At 45.6% G+C, this 20,651-nt stretch overlaps 1 protein-coding gene across 1 annotated transcript in view; it reads left to right on the forward strand.

The window, feature by feature from the left end:
* sycp1 (synaptonemal complex protein 1) overlaps positions 1–20,651 on the forward strand; it is a 755,262-nt gene that overhangs the window by 509,172 nt on the left and 225,439 nt on the right. Inside the window, exon 21 of the mRNA XM_072479793.1 lies at positions 2,533–2,614. Within this exon, the coding sequence (XP_072335894.1) occupies positions 2,533–2,614 (82 nt within the window). The remainder of the gene's footprint in view (positions 1–2,532; positions 2,615–20,651) is intronic.

Genomic DNA, 20,651 nt, shown 5'->3' on the forward strand with positions numbered 1-20,651 from the left:
TCCTCACCCGCTCGCACACCTCCTCCTCCGCTAACGGCCCCATATCTAACCTCCATTGCGGCCGCAGTGCCTTCCCTTTGTCAGCTTGCAAGTCCACCCAATGTGGGGCATGGTCTGACACCACAATTGCTGAGTATTCAGCATCTACCACCTCAGCCAGCAGCGTTTTGTCCAACTTACTCCTTGGCCAACCAAATCTTCATGGATGCACCCCCCGCATGCACTCCATAAACCTCTGCAGTTCCTTTGCCATAGCTGATACCTTCCCAGACCTGGAACTCGACCGATCCAGCCTCGGATCCAGATCTGTGTTAAAATCTCCCCACATAATCCGTCGATGTGAATCCAGATCCGGGATCTTCCCCAGCACCTGTCTGACAAACTCAACATCATCCCTGTTTGGGGCATATATATTTACCAATACCACGGTCATTCCCTCAAACGCCCCACTAACCATAACATATCTACCCCCAGGGTCCGCCTCTAACTTCCCCACCTTGAACACCACCTGCTTATTGACCAGGATTGCCACCCCCCACCTTCAAATGTGTCTCCTGCAACATGGCAACGTCCGCCTGCAGTTGCCTCAAGTGCGCGAACACACGGGCCCTTTTGACTGCCCTCCGCCCAGCCAAAATACAACTCCCGGCCCCCATAGGTCACCCATAGGCGCGCCGGGTACAGTAGACCAAACTTTATGCCCTTCTTGTACAGGGCATAAACACAGACTTGACCTCCTCTTCGTGAGCTCTGCTCCCAGGTCTTGGTACACCCGAATCTCAACAACTTCCCACATACATCGCCTCGTCTGCCTGGCCCACCTCATAATGAGTTCCTTGTCCAGGAACCAATGCAATCGTACCATCATCGCCCTCGGCGGCTCACCCCCCTGGGGCTTGCGCATCAGTTTCCTGTGGGCCCAATCCACCTCCAACAGTTGGTCAAACGCACCTTCCCCAAGCAGCTTCTCCAGCATCTTCCTCACATATGTACCAGCATCCGATCCTTCGATTCCCTCCGGCAGACTCACGATCCAAATGTTCTGCCTCTGAGAACGATTTTCCAGGTCCTCCACTTTCTCCAGCAGCCTCTTCTGCTGGTTACGCACCATCCCAATCTCTGCTGCCATCGAGGTGGACTGGTCCTCATGTTCCCCCTCCAGCTCTTCCAACCTCTGGATTGCCTATCCCTGGGTTGCTAGTCTCGTCTCCACGAGGTCAACCACCGCCTTGATCGAGTCCACCACCCGAGCCAGGTCCTCCGCACTCTCCTTCCTTTGTTGGGTGAACTCCTCATTTAAGAAGCTCACCAACTGGTCCAGCGACCAATGAGCTGATAGAGTCCGACCGTGTTTGTCCGCCATCTCCATGCACTTTGTCCGCTCCTCACTCACTACCACCGCCTGGTTCATTTTTTTCCGAATATGTCTGGACCACAGCTCCATAAACTAGGGGTCCCTTTCTTCTGTTCTTACTTGTACTTAGAAGATACTTACAAGATAATGAATGGCTTAGATAGGGTGGATGTAGGGAAGTTGTTTCCATTAACAGGGGAGACTAGGACCCGGGGGCACAGCCTTAGGATAAAAGGGAGTCACTTTAGAACAGAGATGAGGAGAAATTTCTTCAGCCAGAGAGTGGTGGGTCTGTGGAATTCATTGCCACAGAGGGCGGTGGAAGCCGGGACGTTGAGTGTCTTTAAGACAGAAGTTGATAAATTCTTGATTTCTCGAGGAATTCAGGGCTATGGAGAGAGAGCGGGTAAATGGAGTTGAAATCAGCCATGATTGAATGGTGGAGTGGACTCGATGGGCCTTACTTCAACTCCTATGTCTTATGGTCTTATGGTCTTGTACACTTTTCCTCCACAAAATACCTGCAACAATCCGGCGGAAAGGCCACAAAGAGACCACCATGAGCAGGAGCTGCCAAATGTGCGACCACTCACTCCATAGTTGCCACCGGAAGTCCCAAGTTGAAGCTTTCATAAGATTCACAAGTGAATCAACAATGCTAACTTCTCAAGCCATTTATTTTATTGTTACAAACAAATTCAATGGACTAAAAGTGTTCCAACTATTTTTGTTATAAACATAGAACGTACAGTGCAGAAGGAGGCCATTAGGCCCATTGAGTCTGCACCAACCCACTTAAGCCCTCACTTCCACCCTATCCCCGTAACCCAATAACCCCTACTAACCTTTTTGGTCACTAAGGGCAATTTATCATGGCCAATCCATCTAACCTGCAAGTCTTTGGACTGTGGGAGGAAACCGGAGCACCCGGAGGAAACCCACGCAGACACGGGGGGAACGTGCAGACTCCGCACAGACAGTGACCCAGCAGGGAATCGAACCTGGGACCCTTGCGCTGTGAAGCCACAGTGCTATTCACTTGTGCTACCGCGCTGCCCTTTTTCCCCACCGTTGCGGGTGGTTAAAAAACAGAGATTTGAATATGGTAGGTGCTGTTACTTCATCAGATTCTGAACTAGCAAATTAAAATTTGTGATTGTTTGTAATTTTATATTTAGAGAAGAAATTAAAGGTCTAGAGAAGACATTAAAACAACAAGATGAAGTGGCTGACAGCAAACTTGAAGAAAAAGAAGAAAGTGTAAGCTTTTGTTTATCGTTCCTATTTATTACCCAGTTATAGCTATTTCTGCCTTCCAACGTTTATTCAAGGATCATACATGGGCATTTGCATGTGATCTGGAGGGTGATCAGCCTCTATCCATATATATATATCTATCTATAATGTGTTATTGAGGCCACACCTGGAAAAAGGAAGTACTGGCGCTGGAGGGTGTGCAGAGGAGATTCACTAGGGGGTTGAATTACGAGGAGAAATTGAGTAGACTGGGACTGTACTCGGAGTTTAAAAGGGTGCGGGGGGATCTTATAGAAACATATAAAATTATGAAGGGATTAGATAGGATATATGCGGGGAGGTTGTTTCCATTGGCGGGTGAAAGCAGAACTAGGGGGCATAGCCTCAAAATAAGGGAAAGTAAATTTAGGACTGAGCTGAGGTGGAACTTCTTCACTCAGAAGGAAGCAAATCTATGGAATTCCCTGCCCAGTGAAGCAGTTGAGTCTCCTTCATTAAACGTTTTCAAGATAAAGAGAGAGAGTTTTTTGAATAATAAAGGAATAAAGGGTTATGGTGTTCGGGTGGGAAAATGGGGCTGAGTCCACAAAAGATCAGCCATGATCTCATTGAATGGCAGAGTAGGTTCGAAGGGCCAGAAGGCCTACTCCCGCTCCTAGTTCTTATATTCTTATCGCACAATTTTCTCATTTTGCAATAGAATGGCGCAAATAGGGTGGGAAAAACTGCAACTTGGCTTTCTCCACCTTATCGTTCGTTGATAGTGGAAAAAAGGCGGGTTCCACAATGTAACACAAGCTGAGGGCTCGTCTAGTCAGCAACTTAGCTTTTTTAAGATTGGAGTGCCTTTGGTAGGCGGTGGGGACAATCGCCTTTACGTCAGTCGGAAATGTGGGGCTGGATTCTCCGATTCTGTGACTACGTCCAGAGATGCGTCTAGTCTTACGACCAAATGTTGGCGCTGTCCCCGCATCGATGCTCTGCCCAGTGAGGGGCTAGCAGCTGCCCCACGTTACCTGCCAATATGGACGCAGAATGGCCGGGTCCGTGGCTGCGCATGCACACGGCGGCGGCCTACGGCGGCCATGTCATACAACATGGCGCCGGCCGCACACAGACCCGGCCTGCCAAAAACTACACCCCTCTAACCCCTCACCACCCCCGGACCACCTCTCACCAGTCCCCCCAGCCTGGCCGAAGACCCCCTGCCAGCAACGGCTCTCCGCCTGACTGTGGCGGCGCTGGGCACAGACTGCAGCTGCCACGCCAGGTTTAGAAAAGTTGAGAGAACACGTGACCCATGCCGTCGGGAAGTCGTCCCATCTGGGAGGGCCTCAGGTGACGTCCTGAGGCCATCCCAATGGCATGTGGGTTTTTGAGGGGGCGGAGCATCGGAAAAACGGGGCCACCCCCGATTTCGCCATAAAAAAGGATTCTCCGGCCGATCGCCAAACACGATTTGGGCCTCGCCAATTGAAGAATCCCGCCTGATTTGGTCCTCCTGTGGGATTTTCCACGTCTGTCGACCCTCACGCCCAACGGAAATGGGAGCAGAAAATTCCCCCTATGGAATTGTAGGCCAACTTGGAAGGAAGCGGAAAAGAGTTGGCAGACGTACACTTTAGGCATAGGCTGAAATGTTTCAGGCCCATTCATCACAGGCACAAATCCCATAACGGCCAATAACTCTTGCGAGTGGCTAAAAGTGGTATTTGCGCCAGTGAGAACCCAGAACCCCTCCCCGCCGACGTACTCAGGTTCATGTCCAGTCAAGGTGTGAACCTGATTATCATTAAATATGCTAAATGGCTCAACGCCGTTGCCCCCGGGATATCAAAAACTCCCCGCTCCCCGCATGATGTCACACTGGCAGGAATCACTACTAAACCAGTCGTGATGATCACATCAGGGGCTTGGATGTGAGGGTAGACTCCGGGTGATCAGAGACTCTACAGGTTTGCACTGCTTCTGGCACCCTGGCAGTGCAAACTTGGCAGTCCCATCTGAATCCCCGATGCCAGCAAAGCTGGGAATGTGGGGGGTGATGAAACTCTGATGCATGCGATGTTAGTGGAGAGGACGCGGGGGACCTGAAGCCTCAATGCCGGAAATGGTGCTATGGTTTCCTTCACTTTCTGTTTGAGATTGGAGCGCATTTTAAAAAGGATGCCCTGATCTCTATATAGCCGAGCTACCAGGCATCTTTCGGCCTCATCCCTCAAGAATGACAGCGCAAAATACACCCCTCTCCCCCACAAAGGGCGAACTTCTCCCAAAAGATTTTTAAGTGTGGTCTCCGGCAGGAAGCGATCTGTGATTCTGGCTAGGTGGGTCAGCGCAATCCAGATCGTGATTCACCCACAGTTCGATATTTCTATTTTGAGCCAGGGCTGATTGATGCTGTGGGACCCGAAGAAACCAGCAAGTCCGGATCCTCAAGAGATCGGGGTGCCATTTTTATAGAGCGCCCCAATCTCAGAATACAACCACACCGCTGCACCCCTCCCCTATCGCTGGTGAGGTCTGCCCACCCAAGTGAGTGGCACCCCACTCTGGGTTTGCTAAAGGCCCCCTATTTCAGGGCCAGGTAGGCACAGCCAGGGTGTCCGGGGCATTGCCAGGTTGACACTGCCTGGGTGCCGGGGGCAGAACTCAGATAGAGCACTGGTCTTTCTAATACGGACTTCAGGACATGGGAAACCCCAGCAGAATAATACTGTGGGTAGAAAAACCACTTGCTCTTTGTAGGAAGCACTTCAGAAACAGCCTCCTAAAAGCCACTTTGGTTGGAAACAACATCTGGGGCTGGATTCACCATTTTTCAGGCTAAGTGTCGACACCGGCGTGGGAATTGTGGCGTTTTACGACGCCAATATCGGTGCCGAAGCCTCACCGATCCTGCGACCAGTGAGGGGCCAGCAGCTGTACCGGATAAAACTCCCAGCTTCCATGATATAAATGGCTGGAGAATAGTCAAGTCCGTGGCCGCGCATGCGCATGGCGATGACCTGCAGCGGTCTCGCTGCAAAACATGACGCCGGCTGTGTGCCGACCTGACCTGCCAAATAGTGCCCCCTGGCCATCCCCCACCAGTCGCCCCAGCACTTACGGAAGCCCCTCCGGCCAGCAGCATGGCTCCCAGCCGACAGTGGCGGTGCTGGACACCCTCCGCAGTCACCACGCCAGGTTCCCGACCGCTGAGACCACACGTCCCCCAAGTCAGGAACTCGGCCCATTGGGGTGGAGAATCGGGGGAGGGCCTTCAGAAAGCCCAGAGGTTTGAAAACATTACCAGGGAATGAAAATGAATGTGCAAAAAGATCTTCAAAGGTTTCCAACACATCAAAGGGAAGACCTATCTTTGAACTTGACGTGCCGAGAGAGACAGCAAAGGTTTGAAGTCTCCAAAGGGAAGACTTTTACCTTCATCTGACAGATTATTGAAATTGACAGGCTGAGTGTTCAGAGGTTTTCAAGGCTACAGAGGAAAGACCGACCAGACAGCCCCCAGCCTGGCAAAAACTCACAACCTGAGCCCCTCCAGCCCAGCCCAGCCCACTCAACCTCCACCTCCCTTGAAGGACCCTCCTTGGCACCCTTGAGGTAAGTATAGTGAGGGTACTCATCCCCTGCTCCCCCTCAATGTCTCTGATGTCTGGTCCCAGCTTTTAGAGACCAGTAGTGATTTGCACTCCTGGAACTACCAGCTGGGGACTGTCAGCATCCCGAGAGGCTGCAGCATTCCACTTAATTCTTGCTAATGAGACTGAAACGGATGTTAATGAGTACTTGCCGTTTCTGGATGCCAGCCTGGCACGGCAAAGCTGCCCAGGCGGCACTCAGCTGGCAGAGATACTGCCAGGATACCAGGTTGGCACTGCCAATGTGCCAAATTGGCATTTTCTGTGCGGTGGCAATCGGGCCGGGGTGCCCTGCGTGGGTGTTGTGGGGAATGTGTGGACCCTCCCACTGTACATTGGGCCTTGGGAGGATCAGTGATCACTTTGGGGGCTCCAAAGATTGGGACGCCATTTAAGAATGGTGTCCCGATTTCTCGCTACACTGAGGAGTTCCAGCGAGCAGTGCACAAAACCAGGCTATGTGCGGCCTCGGGTTTCCCTCTCTAACCTGGGTGCCATTTTATAGCATTATGTTTCTGGGTACTCGCTATGGAACTTTGTTCCTGTAGTTAAATCCCACCCACCTTCTTTCCTCAGAAACCAGAGCCGAACTCCCAAAATGAAACTAAATGCAGCAGACACAGGACGGAGCTAAAATGAAACTAAAAAATATACCTAGCCCTTCCCATGAGTGGCATCACAGCCTGCCTAGCTGTTAACACCTCAATCACAGCTTTAACAGAATTAATCTGGATACTTTAACCAAAGTTATTTTAATAGCATTACTGCAGCAGACACATACTACTATATATATATGTACAAAATTTCCTATGTTCATCACATGAAGAATTGCATTTATAGGCAATAAGTGGTTAGGATCTCGTATGATTTGCGTGCAAGTGTGATGGAGATAGATACAATTGTGGCTTTCAAAAAAATTATCTAAAAATAAAAGATTTTCAGGGCTATAAGGAAAAGGTGGAGTAGGACTGGCTGAGTTGTCTTGCAGAGATTCGATACAGGGGGAGTCTGCCAGGCAAATCTCTGCAGTGTCCACACCAGAATTATGGCAGGATTGGTTGGAGGGCGATGGATCCTGAAGTTAAAAACTTACCACTATTCTTAGAATTCCCCCGATACCAAAAAGGGTCGCTATTCTAAATGGTGAACAGGGATTCTCACTCCCTGACTCCTGTGCAGGCTTAGGTGGGTGCTATTCAGGTCAAACGATGTTTTCAAGTTATCCCCGGTATAACCCATACCTTCACAGAAGAATTTTACCTACTTACCACTTAATAGCATCGATATCCTGGGTCCTGCGTTGCTAAGTAAGTAAAATAGGCTTTGCAATAACCACTGTTCCAGGTTAAAACTTTTAAGTTATTTTATTATTTGATTTTTCCTTTTAAAAGATGCAATCATTGTCTTTACAGAAAAGTAAAAATATCTTGCTTCTGGATTCTCTAAGGATTCTGGATTGGTTGGTTGAAGAGACCTTCAGGTCCACCTTGACAATCACTCTTCTTTAGCTTTTGGCCTTCCTCAGATGTATTTGTTGTTCTGCTCGGTTGCTATGCTCTATCTTTCCCTTGTACCGAGCTGTGAGAGCTGACTCTCTGTCTCTCTCCTTTAGCTTTTGGTTTTCTCAGATGTATTAGCTGTTTTAGCTTGGCTGCTTTGCTCTGTCCCTTTCCCATGACCGAGCTATGAGAGCTGACTCTGCGCTGACTCTGCTGGCTGTCCCCTTTCTTCGGGTTCATATATCTTTCTATTACGTTTTTATGACTTTATTGTAAAGTAACTTTTATTCCACTTGGCTTGTAAAAGGTAGCTTTAATCTGAATTTTTCTAATACTTTTCTAAGTATTCATTTTGAGCATGACCTCATCTCATTGATCTCTGATTACATTGTTTCCTTTGTGATGTTCAAAAATGCTTTGATTTCAAAGTGGCGTGACTTTTGGGGCGAGATTCTCCGACCCCCCCGCCGGGTCGGAGAATCGCTGGGGGCTGGCGTGAATCCCGCCCCCGCCGGTTGCCGAATTCTCCGGCACCAGATATTCGGTGGGGGTGGGAATCGCGCCGCGCTGGTTGGCGGGCCCCCACCCGCGATTCTCCGGCCCGGATGGGCCGAAGTCCCGCCGTTAAAATGCCTGTCCCGCCGGCGTAGATTAAACCACCTACCTTACCGGCGGGACAAGGCGGCGCGGGGGGGGGGGGGGCGCGGGGCGATCTGGCCCCGGGGGGGTGCCCCCATGGTGGCCTGGCCCGTGATCGGGGCCCACCGATCCGCGGGCGTGCCTGTGCCATGGGGGCACTCTTTCCCTTCCGCCTTCGCCACGGTCTCCACCATGGCGGAGGCGGAAGAGACTCCCGCCACTGCGCATGCGTGGGAATGCCGTCAGCGGCCGCTACCCCTCCCGCGCATGCGCCGCCCGGAGATGTCATTTCCGCGCCAGCTGGCGGGGCACCAAAGGCCTTTTCCGCCAGCTGGCGGGGCGGAAATTCGTCCGGCGCGGGCCTAGCCCCTTAAGGTTGAGGCTCGGCCCCCAAAGATGCGGAGCATTCCGCACCTTTTGGGCGGCACGATGCCCGACTGATTTGCGCCGTTTTGGGCGCCAGTCGGCGGACATCGCGCCGATACCGGAGAATTTCGCCCCTGATTCTTGCCATTTCTATAGTTTTATTATCAAATTGTGTCCCCAGCTCATAATTTTGACTTTGATTTGGGTCTAACGTGTGTTCCCGTAGACACGTTGTCTCCAGCTTCCCATATTCACCTGGTGTCAGCAGAATTTCACTTCGAAACATTTGTCACCTAATTCAACTGAAAACCTCATCCATTCTTTTCCATCTGCTTACTAAGATAGCTAACTTTAAGAAGCTGCAAAACATTGCTTTTAGCTGTATACTAAAATTCACTCCATTGTGACTTGAAAGACCTGCCTGTTTTGTTTGCTAAGCCTGTTTGACAAAGGCTATCTGCATTTCACAGCCCTCTCCTGCAGGCGCTGTTAACCCTTCATGGGGTTTTTCCCTACATTCTCTCATGCACTCTTAGATCAGGTATTGCCAGACTTCCATGTTTCAAATGACATATCTTTCCATATTTTCAATTACACCCCGTCTTGACATTTGAAACAGAACTAAATCTTTTGGTCAAATATCCCCCATCCAATTGTACTGACTAACCTATATCGCCTATCTTTTTCATTTGTATGTACATGTCGTGATTTTAAATTGTGCACCAAAATCAATTCGTAAATGTATCCATATCACAGACCAGTGTCGATAGACTCTTTTTTCGTTCTTTCCTCAAGTCCAATTACCGTGAACCATAGCTGTAGCTGCTCAGGAAGGTAACCCAATGGCTATCCGTGTGTTCCACTACCTCCAAAGCATTTTACTTCCTTGGGGTAGCAGCACCGTAGGAGCTTTCTCATATCCCTTAGAGACAGCACACAACTCAGTCCATCAGTAACCAAAAAGGTCTTTTGTCCATTACTGGCTGTTAAGTGTCTCATTTTTCCAACATCCGAATTGCTTTCCGTTTCTCATTGCAATGGTAAATTATGATATCATGTACTATCCACTGATTCCCTTGCTTCATTAATTTAAAAGGTTCAATCAATCCTGCGTCTATTCCTGACTTCCTCACATTAATGCCTAACATTGTCCTGAACCATGTACGTCTGTCAGCCCCTAGTGTACATGAGAGAATATCTTTCTGACAAATTTCCTTCAAATACCTTTCGTCTGTCATCATTTCCCTTACAACATGAAGTGTATATTTTCCATTACAACATTTGCACCACAATAAGCCAACAGTATTCGCAAAACCACATCGAACTATCACTTTTCTTTTTCCAAATAGATTCTCCCTATTGTTAAATACACAGTCAAAAAAAATTAAGCCTTATCTTAACATATTGCTCATTACCTAACCACACAAATAGACTGTGTGTTACAACTTTACATATTTGCAAATGTTATCACAATTTCAATACTAAAAATAAAGTACAATATCAACACATCCCTTCGTGGTTTTGGGACCAATAGTCATTACATATAAAATATGGCGTGTTAACATCAATATTATTCGTGATGTTCTATGCAGTTAAATCAAGAAAACACACTAGACTACCACTATTCCCCCTCTATTAAAACATTCACACAGTTTAGAAATATGCTCACCCTTGGTGATTGCTGATCAAGTTCTTGAACGGCACACATACCCCCATTATCATACATACATAACAGTCCCTAACAATTTACATGACATTTCATCCTTAATAACTATTACGGCTCTTCAATGCAGTATTGTTTGCTGCATTGGTAACACTTTTCCCGCCATGGCCTCAAGCAACAAATATTCTTAAACTATTGTCGTTTATCATGTTGGGGTTCCTCGTCAGTCGCTGCTGTCTGCCGAGACCTTTAATAACTCCACCGCATAGTACATACCCCGTGGAGACCGCAGATCATCCATCAGCTGATGTCCAGTTAGAGATGTCTGACCAGAGGTTTCATTGCTCAGTAATAATTTGCTATTTTGATTTGTTTCTAACCCGTAAAATTTTCCTCCGGTCTCTGTCATTTAATTCCCTCAAATATGTAACCAATTGTATCATTAGTTTTCCTCCAATCTTGTTTAAAGCATTCTTCTCTGGAGTGTAGTTCTCTTCCTTCTTGTGAACTGGTTTGTCTGTTATTTATTTTCTTTTTCTTTTCCCATCTGAAAAATCAAATGAACAGGAAAAGGGTGGAGAGGGCCCGATTCTTTAATTTGTACTTTCTATTTTTGTTTGGATACTCCAGAAGTGCCCTCTCCAGGACTTCCGGATTTCTTTTGCCATCATTTCTTTCCTTTTCCTTTTTTGACTGGTTTGTTTTCCTTATTATTGATGTACATCATACAATTAAGGCCTGTTAAGCCTCCTCCATCTGTCATTGCACCCCTGAGTGAGATTCGAAGAATCTCAAACTCCTCCTCTTTTGCTTGCTCAGTGATCCAATCTAGTCGAAACCTTACCCTGATACATTTCGGGTATTGCTACTGCATTTACTTTAATTACTTTATTTTAATTCCGACCAGACCTTTATGAAAGGTAAGTTCCGAACATGACATTGTAACTTTATCATCTGTCCTATCAATGCAGCTAACGGGTTTCAATTCACTGTCTTCCCACCAATTGGGTCATGTGTTTTAATTGTGATACAATTTATTTTGCTCCAGACACCATGCTTCTCTAATTCAATTGTATGTTTACTCAGATTCTGAACGATCTTGTCTTTACATTTTACAGCTTCACTGATTATTTTTCCTGCAGTTTTATTTGGTAGCTTCACCCAAACTTCCTCTGAATTATCAATTGGTTTTAATATCTTAATTTTACCTGCATCTATTTTGATCAAATCTTTTCCTGCCATCAGATTCTCATTTCCTGATACTGCAAGTAATTCTCTTAATCTAACTGTTGGTCCAATATCTTTATTTTCCAAAGCTCCTTCTACCATGTATTTAACATTCTAAACATCATTATTTTTGCTAGTGACATTCTTGTGATCACCTGGCACTAGGACCCTGCGGAGCTGTGCCGTGTCAATTTCAACGCATTAGTTTCAAAGTAATTTCCTGCACACAGCTGACTGCTGCCCAGTAAAAACTTCTTTATGTGTTTATTCTAAGACCAATTTAGTTCTGAACATACTGATTTACTACCTCATAATACTGATCACATTTTTACCTGTCGTTTATAACTTCTAATTGATGTAAAGCTCGGTCTTGCAAAATACAACATTTAAAAAAATACAAACACCAAAGGAAATTCACAAATCTTTATTAAACATACACACACTCATTCATCCACTCAGATCTTGGGTCTCTACTCTGTAGGGCTTCACAAATCCTTATTAAACACACACACACATTTATCCACTGAGATCTTGGACCTCTATTCTGTAGGGTTTTAGGTACTCTTAACAAAAATTGAGACCCCTCCATTCTGATAAGTATCTCTTATCCAGGAGTTTTTTTCCTCTGTAATCTTTTCCACTCTTGTTTAATTGCTTCAACTCTCTTGACCATGTTTCAGAGCAAGAGGATTATTCTAATTGCCATTTTTTGGATTTCTAACTTCTGTTCCTGGTTGTCCCTTTCAGGTGCACTCTGAAATTAAGGATAAGTACCCTTTCTGGGCCCTATCCAAGGGTACTAAGACACTACCTTCCTGTTTTAGTTAAGGATTGATTGGTTATTGGTCTCTAAAGGTTTCTAGATGTCCCTATTTCTCTAGGCTTTCCCTCACAATTTGCATCACTCAAAGGATGATTTATTTTTTGGCCTCCTTTTACTAGTAATGGATGCAAGATTTTTAGTGTTGTCACCAAGATGTCTTGCAGACTTTTTCTCAGGGTCAGTATCTTCTAGTCGACTGAGTTTTATGTCCCCTCGATCCACAAAATAGCCTTACAAAAGTCAATCACACATGACTTTCCAAACTAAACTCGGCAGGTAAAGTTTGACTCACACATAGACTAGAAACTTCTAATATTCTAGCCTTTGTGCCAGTTAGAAACTTCTAATATTCTAACCATTGTTTGGGAATTAGAAACTTCTAATATTCTAGCCCCTGTGTCGGTTAGAAACTTCTAATATTCTAGCCTCCACTCTGCTTAACTAGAAACTTCCAATATTCTAGCCTCGCTTTACCTAGAAACCTCTAATATTCTAGGCCCCAAGTTGGGAGCCATGAAGTTAAAAACTCACCATTATTCTTAGAATTCCCCCTATACCAAAAAGGGTTGATATTCTAAATGGTGAACAGGGATTCTCACTCCCTGACTCCTGTGCAGGCTTAGGTGGGTGCTATTCAGGTCAAACGATGTTTTCAAGTTATCCCCGGTATAACCCATACCTTCACAGAAGAATTTTACCTACTTCCCACTTAGTAGCATCGATATCCTGGATCCTGCATTGCTAAGTAAGTAAAGTAGGCTTTGTAATAACCACTGTTTCAGGTTATTTTATTATTAATTTTTTTTAAAAAGATGCAATCACTGTCTTTACAGAAAAGTAAAAGGATCTTGCTTCTGGATTCTCCTGGTTGGTTGAAGAGACCTTCAGGTCCACCTTGACAATCACTCTTCTTTAGCTTTTGGTCTTCCTCAGATGTATTCGCTGTTGTTAAGTAATGGGTTAAGAGACATTGCAATTAGTTGTCTCGTTTATGTTAAGTATCCATTAATTGACACTGATATGTAAAGGGGCTTCAGGTGGCCTCTGTCAAGTGATGTATAGTTTGAGTTTTGTGCAAAGGCTGTTGGAATGAAATAAATGTGTGTTTGTGAAAAAGGAACAGAACTTTAGACTCTTCATATCACAGCAACTAAAACGTCTAACAATTGGTAGCAGAGGATGGTTGCTGTGTAAATGTGAAGGGTTGAAAGATACAACTTTTCCAGATCAAACCAAGGAGTGAGTGAGAAAAGAAAAAAAAAGGGATAGATGGCTGAGCCGAGGATAAAGATGGCTGGATATGACTATCCTCCCTTATTTTCTGAAAGGGAATCGTACGACTAATGGAGAAGTGCAGTAGTTATGTGGACGAAGGTAACTGCTTTGGGAAAGAGAAAACAAGGTATGGCATTGGCTCCTTCTTTACCATATGGCAGTAAAATCCGAAACAAAGTGCTTTCTGAGCTGGAATTGGAAGAGTTAGACTCAGCAGAAGGTCTGGAGACTGTATTACATTATATGGATAAGATTTATAAGAAAGATGACTTGTTAAGTGCGTATGAAGCATGGTTGGATTTTGATAAGTTCCGGAAAATGGAGGATATCTCCATGAAAGACTATATAATGGAATTTGGCAGACTATATAAAAGGCTGTAGAAACACAATCTGGAATTTCCACAGTCTGTGTTGGCCTTTAATTTACTTGACTGTGCTAGAGTGAGCAACATGGATCGGCTCCTGGTTTTGATAGGAGTTCAGTTTACTGATAAGGATACCTTATTTGAACAGATGACAAAAGCTTTACAAAAGTTTTGGGGGAAACATTCGATTCCGATGGCTCTGATGACCTAAATAGGTCAGCCTGCATTAAGGCAGAATATGGAAGATACACTACCAACAGGATGGCGAAATCGTATGGCTACGAACAGGGCTCAAGACTATAGAAGGAGACCGAGACAAGGAAATTATGAAGACAGAAACCCAGTTAGAACCCAGGAAGATGAACCCCAGAAATGCACGGAGCATGATAAATCGATGTTTTCGATGTGACTCTCAATACCATTATGCTTTCAACTGTCCAACTCGTTATGATAGAGTGTTTGAAGCGACACATGACACGGAAGAGTCAGAAGAGGAAAAAGATAGTGACCAGAAAGAAGGCATTGTCCTATTGACAAGCAGTTTTACGCCGGTAATGTAGGTGCTGATTGCAGAATCCTTCAACTGTGCTGTATTGGACAGTGGCTGCACATCTACTGTGTGTGGAATTGACTGGCTAAAATGTTATCTGGACTCTTTGAATGCTGAAAATCGTAACAAGGTTAAGGAATTTGAAAGTTCCACAAGTTTCAGGTTTGGGGATGATAATACTCTGAAGTTGCTGAAAAGAGTGGTGATCCCTTGCAATATTGCCGGAGTGAATCATTTCATTAGCACGGATGTTGTACCTTTGCTTCTGAGCAGACCGTCGATGAAGAAAGCACACATGAAACTGGATATGGAACAGGATAAGGCAACAGTTTTTGGAAAGACGGTGGACTTACAATTTACACAGTCGGGACACTCTTGTATTCCATTACTGACAAATAATATTTCAAGTAGAGCGGTTAAGGATGTGTTAATGACAGTTGAAAATGGGACTTTAGCTGATAAAAAGTTTGTGGTATTAAAACTGCATAGGCAATTTGCACATCTGTCTCCTCGGAGGCTGAAACATTTATTAAAGGATGCAGGGGTAAGGGATGACAACTATACTAAACTGATAGAACACCAGCACGACCGATAGTAACCCTACCTTTGGCCAGGGATTTTAATGACATTGTGGCCATGTACCTTAAGATCTGGGATAAAGCAAATAATATATTTATTTTGCATTTTGTAGATTGAGCAACCAGATTTAGTCAATCAACGATGGTATGAAGTAAAGAAAAGAGAGTAATTCTGGATCAAATCGTGGAAAAATGGAGAGGGACAGGAATGGGTCCACCGGCAAAATTCCTTACGGACAATGGGGGAGAATTTGCAAATGATGAGTTTAGGGATATGTGTGAAAACATGAATATCAGAGTTATGAATACGGCTGCAGAAAGCCCATTTAGTAATGGTGTCTGTGAAAGAAATCATGCTGTCATCAATGACATTCTTCGGAAAATTTTGGCAGATCGACCAAATTGCAGGCTAAATTCAGCTTCAGCATGGACAGTACATACAAATAATTCATTGCAGATGGTTGGGGGCTATAGTCCTTATCAATTAGTGTTTGGTAGAAATCCTAAAATTCCGTCCATTTTGGATGACCAGCCTCCAGCTTGGGAGGGGACTACAATTAGCTCTGGTTTTGCTGTACATTTAAATGCATTACATTGCAGTAGAAAAGCTTTTTTGGAAGCAGAAGTCTCTGAAAGAATTCACAGAGCTTTAAGACATAACGTACGGCCATCAGATGCCGTTTTTCAGCAAGGAGGCATGGTATATTATAAGAGAGACAATTCTAATGAATGGAAAGACCCAGGGAAGATCATAGGCATAGATGCCAAAACAATTATTTTGCAACATGGTAATCAAACTGTTAGGGTACATTCATCGAGGATAATGGGTACAGATTACAAATTTTCAAATTTAGACAGAGCAGACAGACATGACGAGCAACCAGAGTCATCTGGTACGCATGTGTTACAGAACTATGAGGACCAATTAACTGATATAGACAGGGTTTCTGTGGAGGAACACAACAATTCTGATGAATTAGAACAGGCCATTTTTCCGAAAGGGCAACTGCCAAAAGTTGGTACAAAAGTGACATACTTGCCTGAAGGGTCTAGTCAATGGAAGGATGCAACTGTTATTAGTAGAGCAGGGAAGGCCACTGGAAAGTATAAACATTGGTTAAATGTACAGCATTCAGGGGAAGGAGTCAAGACAATGGATTAGGAAAACGAAGTTCAAAAATGGAGGGCACAGAAACGCAGTGCCAGTTCAGATAGTACATCGGATAGTGAACAAGTTCGCAGGAAATGGTCGAGAACTATTGAAAGGACATCCCACAGCAGAAGGGAAAATTAAGCAGTAGCAGTACAGAACGAGATACCAGACGGGAGAGGGGACGTAGTTTATCAAGATCTCGGAACATGAGTAAGACTACGAATACTAATAGGAGTAGAAGCCCACATGCACGTGAGATTTTGGTGGCTTCAAATAAATTAGATGAAAAAGTTATCAAAGAAGCTAAACAGCTAGAATGGCATAATTGGAGTGAATTTGGGGTATACACGGAAGTACCGGATAGGGGATAAAGAGCTCTATCCCACAGATGGATTTGCACGGAAAAGGTTCTTCCGGTTGGAACTTCTAAGGCAAAGGCCAGGCTTGTGGCAAGGGGATTTGAAGAAAACTTAGAAGATCAGGATTTAAGGGTAGATTCACCTACAGCAGGAAAGGTTATTTTAAAGATCTTCTTGACTCTATTAGCCACAAAGGCATGGGAATGCAAATCTATAGATATAAAAGCTGCCTTTATGCAGGGGCATCAGCTCCAGAGAGACATTTTTCTCCGTCCTCCTAAAGAAGCAGCTAACACAGAAGGGGTATTCTGGAAGTTGAACAAATGTGTATATGGATTAAATGATGCATCTAGAGTCTGGTATTTTTCGGTAAGGTCAGTTTTGTTAAAGTTAGGCTGTTTCCAGTTGAAAGCAGATCCTGAAATGTTTTACTGGCACTATAAAGGAAATCTTTCTGGCATTTTTATGATGCATGTCGATGATTTTTTGTGGGGTGGGACTAGTGATTTTGAAGCTATTGTAATCTCTAGTTTGAGGAAAGAATTCAGGGTTGGAAGTCAGGCTTCCGGTGCATTTAAATATATTGGACTGGAAATCGGACAGACTAAGTTAGGGGCAACTTTATGTCAGCAATCTTATTTGGAAAGAATCAGCCCAATAGCAATTAGTCGTGACCGGGTTTCACAAAAAGACACAATGGTTTCAAAGATGGAAAAAGATCAACTGTGAAGATTAATTGGGCAACTGAATTGGTTAGGTAGACACACTAGACTGGACGTGAGTTTTGATGTCTTGGAGTTGGGTACGAAAATGAATGATCGCAAAGTGGAAGACATAATAAGAGCAAATAAAGCATTGGTCAAACTAAAAGTGCAGGAGTGTGTTTTGAGGTACCCTGTTTTAGGTGACCGTAGGCACTTGAAACTCAGAGTTTATAGTGATGTGTCCTATGCAAATTTATGTGATGGGGTTTCAAGTGCAGGAGGTTTTATAATTTTCCTTTTGGGGAACAATGGTAAATGTTGCCCTCTTGTGTGGGAAACAAAGAAAATAAGGAGAGTGGTCAAAAGCACTTTGGCTGCTGAGACATTAAGCCTTGTACAGACGGTGGATATGGCCTTTTATATATCTCAGATATTGACAGGGATTAGGGGATTTGGGTAATATACCTATTGTATGTCACATTGACAAAAAATCCCTGTGGAAAATGTACACTCTACAAAAAGTGTCAATGAAAAAAGGTTGAGGATAGACATCGCAAGTTTGAAGCAGATGTTGGACACAGGGGAAATAGCAAAAATTAAATGGGTCGACGGTAGCTATCAATTGTCAGACTGTTTTACAAAAAGAGGGGCTAGTTCATAGAAACTTTTGGATATTGTTAATGAAGGGCGCCTGTTTCTGTGACTTTTTTTTCTTCCGAAAAAAATGGAAGAAAAAAAAGAAGTGGGGAAATTGCGTGTGTGTTTTAGAGTTTCTGGTAATTTTGATTTCACCTAATAATTTTGGTCCTCTGCGACAACCTCTGGTACGCAGCGTTCCAGCCTTTTGGCCAAGACCTTTGCGAATATTTTCGAGTCTACATTTAGCAGCGAAATGGGTCTATGTGATCCACATTCCGTCGGGTCATTGTCTTTTTTGGGTATCAATGAGATTGTGGCCTGCGCCAGTGTAAGAGGCAAGATGCCCCTTGCAAGCGAGTCCGCGAACATGTCCCTAAGGTGTGGGGCCAGGGCTGGCGCAAATTTTTTATATAAGTCCGCCGGGAACCCACTGGATCCCGGCGCCTTCCCCGCCTGCATGGAGCTGATGCTCTCCACGATTTCTCCCAGGATTATTGGTGCTTCTAGCACCCCCCCCCCCCTTGTCTGTCTTCCCTCACAACTGGTAGTTCCAGTTCGTCGAGGAACTGTTTCATCCCCGCGTCCTCGTCAGGGGGCTCGGCGGTGTACAGCCCTCGATAGAAGGACTCGAATGCTCGGTTGACCTATTTTGGTTCTGCTACCAGTCTGCCTCTGCTATTCTTTACCTGTGCTATTTCCCTCATGGCTGCCTGTTTTCTCAGCTGGTGAGCCAGTAGGCGGCCAGCCTTGTCCCCATGTTGATAGAAAGTTCCCCCGTACCTGGCAAAGTTGGTGCACTGCTTTGCTGGTGGATAGCAGGTTAAGACCATAAGGCATGCCACCACCTTCACAGACTTCATCAGCAAATGTGTGGACGACTGCGTGCCAAAGAAAGCAGTACGTGCGTTCCCCAACCAGAAACTATGGCCCAATTGCGAGATTGACTCCCTACTGAAGGACAGATCTGAGGCGTTCAAGACAGACGACCCTGACCTATATAAGAAATCCAGGTACGACCTCCGCAAAGCCATCCGAGGTGCCAAGAGAGAATATCAAACCAAGCTAGATTCACAGACAGACTCTCGGCCGTTGCGGCAAGGACTAAGTAACATAACGGGCTACAAAGCAAAGCCGAACAGAATCTCTGGCAGCAGCGCACCCCTCCCCGATGAGCATTCTATGCTCGGTTCGAGCAGGTAACCAACAATCCGCCGTCAAGTGCCCCAGCAGCCCATAATTCACCCAAACCCACCATCACAGCTTCCGAAGTCAGATTGGCCTTCCTGAAAGTGAACCCTTGGAAGGCGACGGGCCCAGACCGGATCCCTGGTTGTGCACTCAGAGCCTGCGCGGACCAGCTGGCAGAGGTATTCACGGACATCTTTAACCTGTCCCTACTCCACTCCGAGGTCCCCACCTGCTTCAAGAAGACCACCATCATACCGGTACCAAAGAAGAACCAGGCAAAGTGCCTCAATGACTACCGTCCAGTGACCCTGACTTCAGTCGTAATGAAGTGCTTCGAGAGGTTGATCATGAAGCGCATCACCTCCACACTCCCAGAATGCCTTGATCCACTGCAATTTGCAAACCGCTGCAACCCGTCCACATCAGACGCCATTTCCCTGGCCCTACACTCATCCCTAGAGCATCTCGAAAACAAGGACTCCTATATCAGACTCCTATTTATTGACTACAGCTTCGCCTTCAACACCATAATCCCAGCCAAGTTCATATCAAAGCTCCAAAACCTAGGACTTGGCTCCCCACTCTGCAACTGGATCCTCGATTTTCTGACCAACAGACCACAATCAGTAAGAATAAACTACAACACCTCCTCCACAATAGTCCTCAACACCGGGGCCCCGCAAGGCTGCGTACTTAGCCTCCTACTCTACTCCCTGTACACACATGCCTGCGTGGCAAAACTTGATTCCAACTCCATCTACAAGTTTGTTGACGATACGACCATAGTGGGCCGGATCTCGAATAACGACGAGTCCGAATAAAGGTGGGAGATAGAGAACCTAATGGAGTGGTGTAGCGACAACAATCTCTCCCTCAATGCCAGCAAAACTAAAGTTCTGGTCATTGACTTCAGAAGCAAAGTACTGTACACACTGTAAATTCCTAGGGGTGCACATCTTCAAAAATCTGTCCTGGTCCACCTACGTCGGCGCTACCACCAAGAAAGCACAACCGTGCCTATACTTCCTCAGGAAACTAAGGAAATTCGGCATGTCCACATTAACCCTTACCAACTTTTACAGATGCACCACAGAAAGCATCCTATCGGGCTGCATCACAGCCTGGTATGGCAACTGCTCGGCCCAGGACCGCAAGAAACTTCAGAGAGTCGTGAACGCCGCCCAGTCCATCACACGAACCTGCCTCCCATCCACTGACTCCATCTACACCTCCCGCTGCCTGGGGAAAGTGGGCAGCATAATCAAAGATCCCTCCCACCCGGCTTACTCACTCTTCCAACTTCTTCCATCGGGCAGGAGATACAGAAGTCTGAGAACACGCACGAACAGACTCAAAAAAAGCTTCTTCCCC

The sequence above is a fragment of the Scyliorhinus torazame genome, chromosome 17 (assembly GCF_047496885.1).
Source record: "Scyliorhinus torazame isolate Kashiwa2021f chromosome 17, sScyTor2.1, whole genome shotgun sequence".
NCBI lineage: Eukaryota > Metazoa > Chordata > Chondrichthyes > Carcharhiniformes > Scyliorhinidae > Scyliorhinus > Scyliorhinus torazame.